Source organism: Rhineura floridana, chromosome 3, assembly GCF_030035675.1.
Source record: "Rhineura floridana isolate rRhiFlo1 chromosome 3, rRhiFlo1.hap2, whole genome shotgun sequence".
NCBI classification, from domain to species: Eukaryota; Metazoa; Chordata; class Lepidosauria; order Squamata; family Rhineuridae; genus Rhineura; species Rhineura floridana.
In genome coordinates, this window is record NC_084482.1 from 197,677,335 (window position 1) to 197,685,471 (window position 8,137).

The 8,137-nt window shown below is 45.3% G+C and overlaps 1 protein-coding gene across 1 annotated transcript; it reads left to right on the plus strand.

The window, feature by feature from the left end:
* Nucleotides 1-1,417: 1,417 nt before the first annotated feature.
* Nucleotides 1,418-6,248, plus strand: LOC133382415 (uncharacterized). The gene is made up of 2 exons (XM_061622117.1): nt 1,418-1,645; nt 4,617-6,248. The coding sequence occupies exon 2, from the start codon at nt 4,675-4,677 to the stop codon at nt 5,548-5,550; it is 876 nt and encodes a 291-aa protein (XP_061478101.1). The 5' UTR covers nt 1,418-1,645; nt 4,617-4,674; the 3' UTR covers nt 5,551-6,248.
* The last annotated feature ends 1,889 nt before the right edge of the window (nt 6,249-8,137 follow it).

The window sequence follows — 8,137 nt, forward strand, 5'->3', positions numbered from 1 at the left end:
GATGGCCTAATAGGCCCCTTCCAACTCTACTATTCTCTGATTCTATTCATCTCACACACAAATACGCACAGCAGGGTCAATCCTGCTCAGGTTTCCTTCTCTTGACTCATCAGCTGTTGAGCCCAGTGAATGATCCTGGCGGTGGTTATTTGCAAGGAAAGCACCTTGCAAGATTCAGGTTTCTTGCAGGAAAGCATCACCTGCAGGATCACTCCCTGGGCTCAGTGGCCAATGAGCTGACGGAACAAACCTGTGCAATGCAGGTTTGCAAACTAGTACCCACTGTTGAAACTGTTTGTTGTCTCTTTAAGGGGAATGGTTTGGGTGTAACACATAGAGAGGCCTAAAGGGATATCTTTTTATGTAACCCCTATTGAATATTATGAGAAGTGAAAGCAACTAGTTTTCCTGCTTTTTCTCTCTTATTCTCTTCCTTTTCCTCAGTTTGTAGAAGCAGAGTTTGGTGTTTTTGTAAACCAAGTGTGTCAATTAATAAATATAATCAGAGTCAAAGAAGTCAACCTTCCAAGAACCATTTTTCCTGTTAAGAAGACCTTAGCTGTTGCAACACCCACAGTGACCTTGTGGGGCAGCAGCAGCGTTTAGGAAGGAGAACCACAGTTGGCTCTTCTCCCTGACTGATGTTCCACCCTATGACAGCCATCTGTCACACTGGGTTATCCAATCGTAAAAAGGTCCAAATGGGCCTAGTTTGGCTCAGGACTTGGGTCTTGGCTGAATCTGATACACAGTTCTAAGCAATTACACTCCTGTGTTATGCGGATGGTGTTGCACCCAGGGCACTCTGGGTTCAAATGTTGCAGAATCTGAGCCAGAGGGGAGTGTGAGAGCTTCAGGACTATTCCAGCCCCCTTCCTTAAAACTCCAGTTTTGATCTGGGGAAAACAAGCGAGAGACAAGTATGCATATTCCCAATTGCTCAGTAACAAATAAATCTCCTTTCATCTTCTTGCATTATGGCCCATAAATGCACTTAACATTTTATTAATACTGAAAATATATGTATATGTATAATTTCAAAATAAATACTTGGCTACCTGGCCTGAAATCCCCTCTCAGCCTTGAAGCCCCCTGGGTGACCCTGTGCCCCAGTCCCTCTTTTCGCAGCCTAGCCTACTTCACAGAATTGGTTCTGAGAGCCAAAGAAATGGGCGGACTCCATGGACGCTGCCCTGCCTCTTGGAGAAAGGGTGGGCCACAAATGGAACTAACAATCCAATTTGAAAACCTCAGGGTTGTAACAAGAAGTTCTGCACCACTGGCCGACTCTCCTGCACTGTTTACTGAGTGTAAAAAAGGGTGGGGGAGAAGGAGGGGGGAAAGCCAATTACTATTCTAGAATGCTGCAGTTTGACCTTTGTCCTGGGAAATGGGGCCTGGCCAACTGCGCTCAGTCAAAAGCACAAACAACTTGTCTTCCCCAGTGGTTGCTGTGCTCTCCACACGCACTCCCGAACTTTCCCAAAGAGCTACATCCTGGATACCTGTTACCTTTCCCTTAGTTACGAAGAAACTGAAAGCACTTTACTTGAAGGAAAATAACAGGCTGCACAGCAACCGGTGATGGGGCTCCTTCAACACTTGGTCAGTGCACTATAAGGGGAATAATCTCAGCTCTCGATGGGTGAGTTATTGAGCTTCCCCTCATACCCCACATGCTATTGTGTGTAGAAGACCAAGAGCCAGTGTGGTGTAGTGGTTAGAGTGTTGGACTGTGACCAGGGAGACCAGGGTTCGAATCCCCACTCAGCCATGAAGCTCACTGGGTGGCCTTGGGCCAGTCACCGCCTCTCAGCCTAACCTACCTCCAAGGGTTGTTGTAAGGATAAAATGGGGAGGCAGAGAATAATGTATTATTTATTTATTATTTGATTTATACCCAGCCCTTCCTCCCGGCAGGAGCCCAGGGAGGCATCCCAGCAGGTACAGCACCTTGAGCTCACTGGAGGAAAAGGTGGGATATTAGGGTTGCCAGGTTCATGGCCTGAGACTGATCCTGTATCTTTAGGAGAAGAGAAAGTCAGCCAAGTATAGGTTTTCTTGGAACTCTGTAATGGGAAAAATCACAAGGTGGAATTCTCCCTCTCCTCTCCACAACTTTTAAAGATACAGAAGACCTTTTGGTTGCCAGGCCCGGCCTGCAAGAGGTCTTCTGTATCTTTAAAAGTTGTGCAGGGCAAAAGGAAAATTCCACCTTGTGGTTTTACCCATTACAGTGTTGTAAGAACACCTGCACTTGGCTGACTTTCTCTTCTCCTAAACATACAGGATCAGTCTCAGGCCAAGAACCTGGCAACCCTACATAAATGTAATAAATAAATAAAAAATATATAGCAAGAAACCAGGAATTCAGGATTGCGACAGAGTAGCAGAGTTAGCAGACTAGGGAGGGAATTCATGGTAAAATATTGTTCTGTCCTAGATAACCAAGACAGTCTCACTGGATGTAGGATATATGTGATTAAAAATTTGGAATCCAATAAGATATTATCTTGCCTAAAACATGACATCCTTTAAGTAAAGCATCTCTGACAGATCCATGACCAGCCTTTTCTAGAATTGCAGGAGGAAATTCTGCATCCCCTAGAGGCAGTTTGTTTAATTGGTGACTAGGGTTGCCAGGTTCAGGGCCTGAGACTGATCCTATATCTTTAGGAAATGAGAAAGTCAGCCAAGTGCAGGTGTTCTTGCAATGCTGTAATGAGAAAAACCACAAGGTGGAATTCTCCCTCCCCCCTGCACAACTTTTAAAGATACGGAAGACCTCAAAGCTGACTTTCTCTTCTCCTAAAGACACAGGATCAGTCTCAGGCCCTGAACCTGGCAACCCTAGTCTAAGACCCACCCACCCCGAGAAACCTGGATGACTACAATTCTGTAATATTTCTGAGCACAGTTTAAGGTGCAGGGTTTTTTGACTTACAACATCCTAAATAGTTTCAGCTGTACCAGTAAGAGACCACTTCTTTTCCTATGCCTAACACTCTCAGCTGAGAGCAGCTTCCTATCTGTACACATAGTCTGAAAAGGGTATCTTAGGATTTTTTCCCTCTGGCTCTTTTCCCAGCTACATTCTTTTCTGCAAGTCATGAAAGCTGCCTGCAAGAAAGAAACATAGGAAGCTGCCTTATACTGAGTCCAACTGTTGTCTCCCAAATGGGTTAGTTGCCCGGTGCGCAGCACAGCCAAATGACCACACCCAGGTTGAAGGGTCCAACAAGCTTTATTTCATTCTGGCCAGAAGAGGTGCAAGGCAATAATTCGCAAAACAAGCACACCCCTTATGGGGGGGTGCTACACTTTTATACAATGCAAGCAAAAATTCATGGCACATTCTAATTGGCCCCCTAATGCCATCCTGCCACCTTTCCATTGGTCCATCTTCTAACTTATGCATGCCTATCATTTCTTATGCTCCCGGCACATTAATTTCTCCACCCATATCTGCATTCCAAGCTAGCCATCACACAACAGCTTCCCAGCACGTATTTTTACTGATAAGCTTCAGCAAGGCATGCAACTCCACTAGGCCTCCTAAACTTAGTTTCTTTTTTTCTTGAAAACGCTGGCCCTGAGTCATCACAACCATTGGTCCATCTACCTCAGTGTTGTTTACACTGACTGGCAGTGACAAAATATGATTTCAGATGGGTGTCTCTCCCAATCTCCTGCCTGGAGATGCTGGAGATTGAACCTGAGACCTTCTGCATGCAAAGCAGATGTTCTGTCACTGAGGTACCACCCTCCTCATAAGGACAGCAGCCACTCCACCAGTGGATTGATTTGGAAAAAAGGGGTGGCGGCAGCAGCAGCAGCAGCAGCCGCCTGCCATATAAAATAAGAAGCATGAGTAAGATGGGCCCACAGAGAAGGGGACCATTGATTGATGGGGAGTTTCTAGTGCAGACCAGCATTGTTTACCCCAGTGCAAACCTGACCAAATGCTATGATCCACTTGAGGCCTTTCACCGTCCCCCTGCTGTCAGGTGGGTGGTGGGTGGGATACAAGAAATAAGGCCTTTTAAGTCATGACACCCAGATTATAGAATAACCTTCTAAAAGAGATCTGCCAAACCCTATTGCTGCTTGCTTTACAATTGTCTGCAAAAACGTTTGTTGTTTAAAACAAAAACACTAAGAACCTGCTTTCAGGATTCCCACAAGCATATAGTTGGCTACCGTGAGGACAGGATGCTGGACTAGATGGGCTATTGGCCAGATCCAGCAGACTCTTCTTATGTTCTTAAAGCTACATTCTGATTGCTCATGCCCTGGTAATTTCTAATCAACTGTTATTCGTGTTTAAGATTATTTTAAATTGCTATTTTACAAATTTTATTTACTATTTAGGCACCTGCATTGTTTGCATAGAAAGGTGGCGTGCAAATACAAGAAATACATACATCAAGAGTGGGAGAACCTGGCCTTTCAGATGCTGTTGGACTCCCAACTCCCATCAGCTCTAGCCAGCATGGCCAATGTTCAGAGATGATCGGACTTGTGGTCCAGCCACATCTGGAAGGCTACTAGCTCTCCATTCCTGACATAAATGAATGCCAGAACTATTTTTATATCTTTATAATCTCTCCTTGTAGATCCCATTGTGTGAAGCGAGAACCAACACCTAGCTGTATTTTTTTTAAGTGTAAAAAAATGGCCTACAAGTTGGAAGAGGTCAGCTTCTCAGCCTTGCTGTCTCTTCGGAGCCGTGTGGATCCGAACAGAGAGCTGTTCTTCTGCCTGAATCTCGCTTTGAAGCAACTGAGCCTGGAGCCACTGTGTATAAGAAACAACACCCGGCTTATGATTGCTGCCGACCACACACTGATAGAGTGGATTTCTGGAAAAGGAGACTGTGAGATCACAGTCTTCTACATCCAAGGCAAACCCCAGTGTCATGTCTCTGTGGCCACATGGGAGCAATACCTTGACCGCCTCTGCTCCCAGCCCCAGCCCTTGAGCCTGGGCAATCTTCTCAGCACCCGTAGCAAGCTGCGTAGCTGGACCTTTTCTAACAAGGCTCTGTCCTTGGCTTGCTTTGATGAAGCAGTGAAACGTTTCTCCATGGAGCCCAGCTCCATCAAGCAGGATGCTCAAATGCTGGTGGAATGTGATGGATGGGTGGTGAAATTTATCTCTGGCCAAGGAGTCTGTGAGATCTCTGTCTTTTTCTCAAAGGGCGTGCCAGAGTATAACATCCAAGTGAAGAGTGAGAAGTTCCTAGAGCGTCTTCAAATGGGGGCTGTTCCACTGAGCTTGGAGAACTTAAGGAAGGTGAGGGATGGAATGGAGGAGGGAGAGATAAAGAGCTGTTTTGACTTAGCCCTGTCAAAATTCAAGCAGGAACCCCGGTGTATCCAGGAGAATGCCAAGATGGTGGTCATGGGCAACGAGGAAACACTTGTGTTGTGCTCTGGGAAGGAAGAGAACCAGATCACAGTGATCAGCTCTGAAAAAGGGATCCACTACCAAGTATCTGCACAGGGGTGGTGGGAGCTTGGAGCCAGGATGCTGAATAAGCTTTGGTGAAGAATGGATTTCGATACAGGCAGCAGCAAGAACGGCAACAGGGCAAGCAGGAATGCAGAAAAGCGCCCCCCCCCCAGTGTTTTGTAGCTCCTGGGTCTAAATTTCTCTTGAGTGTTTTACATATACCGGGTAGAACGACCTGAGGCTTTTCTTACATTTTTTTTAAAAAAACATTTCCTCTAACACAGAGCCTTATCTACTAATATAAAAACAATGTGGATTAAGATTCCTCCAATATTAACCATATAGGAAGCTAAGTTCAGAATCAATTCTTGTCCCCAAATATTTGTGGAGGGGAGGGATGGGACCAATTGGCCAGTACCGGTTCGAAAGCATTTCGTCAACCTAACTGGTCAGTACAGATTTGAGTTCATTCTTTGTCTGCTAGCTACTACTTTTACCAATCCATTTTTCCCCTCAAAAAAGAGAGGAAGATATTCATATTGATATTTTGAAAGGAAATATTAATAAAATTATCATTAATATTTTAGAGGCAATATTTAAAAAAATCAAAAATAGCCACAGAAAATCACTACATAAAAATCTGATCTGCAATGACAGAGAATAAGCAAATTAATGGAAAATTCAGTACCAAATCAAATTAGGTGGAATTCTAGCACATCCCTAGCAGGGGGGATTGCTGAGAATGTTCTTTCTTCTCTTCCTTATTATCTTAATAAACTATCAGGGAGAAACAACGGTGCTTTTTGTATGTGTAGCCGCTGCATCCCAACCCTGCCCTTCCCTTCTCCTTCCTGGAGCATCCCGTGATTGCCTTTTGCTGCCTGAGGTGAAGAACTAGATGGAACCTCCTTCCCAATTCCCTGTGTCAAAGTCACCTGGATTGGCAGTTGAATCTTACTTCAGCACCAGTGATGGGACAGCATCTTCTACCACACCTGAGGGCAACAGGCTAGCTTAGGCGGTGCCTGCCATGTAACATAAAAACGTAAGAAGAACCTGCTGGATTGGGTAAATGGCCCATCTAGCCACAGCCCTCTCCTCCAGCACATTACCACTGCTGCCTGCCCCCCCCCAGTCTGCCCCGTGACACAGCTGCCTCCCTCTGCCTAACAGCAGAGCCAGACCTGGTTATTTCCCTTACCATAGAATGATGTATCTCCTTGTCCACATTCACACTACATATTTATTCCACTATTATTCCACTTTAAAGAAGCATGGCTTCCCCCAAATAATCCTGGGAAATGTAGTTTGTGAAGGAAGCTGACAGTGGTTAGGAGATTCCTATTCTCACAGCGTTCCACTTCCCAGAGTGGTTTAGTAGTCAGTCCCTCTTCTGAGAACTCTGGGAATTGTAGTTCTATGAGGAGAATAGAGGGCCCCTCACAACTCTCAGCAGCCGTCACAAACTACCCTTCCCAGGATTCTTTGGGGGAAGCCATGACTCTTTAATGAGAGAGAGAGACCTGTTTGCTAGTCGGGCGGTATATAAGCTTAATAAAAATAATAAATAAATGTGGAATAATAGTGGAATAAATGTATGGTGTGAATGAGGCTCTTGGCTTCTCAAAAGGTTAGATTAGTAGATCACAGTTGAAATGGTTGTGTGCTGTGGCCCCTTACCACATGATTCTATCGGGGAAGATTCTGCTGTTCATCTGTTGTCACTCAGAGATGGAAACAGAAGACTTCCAAAATCAACTGTTTAGCACATACAGGACATGCAAATAAACATAGGAAGAATAATGCTCAATTAAGTAAGCAAAACCCTGGATGATTTTCAGAGGGTACGAAGATAGTCTAGAGCAGAGGTGGGCAAATGGCAACCTAGTTTTGTGCAGTGGTAAGAAGGGGGTTGAAGGAGAGGGAGGGAAGGGGGTGTCCATATCAATTTTCATTGCCTTGGAGAGTGTGGCCCTGAATAGAAGATAAATCCCCACCCACTCTTTGTTGAGGTTATGTTCTGGGGGGGGCAGTAATCAGTGGGGGGGGGGGTTGCATGCTGCTGCCAGGTGAGAGGGAAGTCAGCAATGGAGGGACCAACCAGAATAATAAGCGGGTAGGGCTTCCCATGTTTTTCTTTCTGCCACTCACCCCCCCCATTTTTACTTCCTTACCACCCATAAAATTAGGGTGAGGCTTGGAGCACAGGTTGCCCATCCCTGCATCACAGGCAGCTGGGAGTGAAGGGCCTTGCAATGCGGCCCCACCCAGCCCCATGTGCCTTGAAAGGCAAAGATGAGCTTCACCCTGGACTAGCAGCAGCCCACAGATTTGTTTCAAGTGGCAGAAAATCACTTCCTAGGGATCTACGTAAGTTCAACAGTGAGCCCATTGTGGAAGTTATCTTTTTGCATTTTAGGACATGCATGTCATCTTCCTGTCAGTGCCATTTTCAAAACGAACAGCAGGCGGGTCACGCAGGCTCCTGCCACAAAGATCTCAGTAAAAGTTCTTGGAGCCCTGTGGCTGGATTTAAAAGTGCAACGTTTTCCTTTGCACTTTGCACTTGCAAGTGATCTTCGACCTTCCTCTATCAACAAGCCTTTTAAGAAGAGACCTTATCCCAGCCTTCATGTGTTGAACAAGTTTTAAAGATGTTTTAAAATATTTTCTTTTTTAAGAT

Coding starts and splice junctions, on each gene's coding strand:
- LOC133382415 (XM_061622117.1), top strand. CDS start 4,675: ATGGCCTACAAGTTGGAAGAGGTCAGCTTCTCAGCCTTGCTGTCTCTT.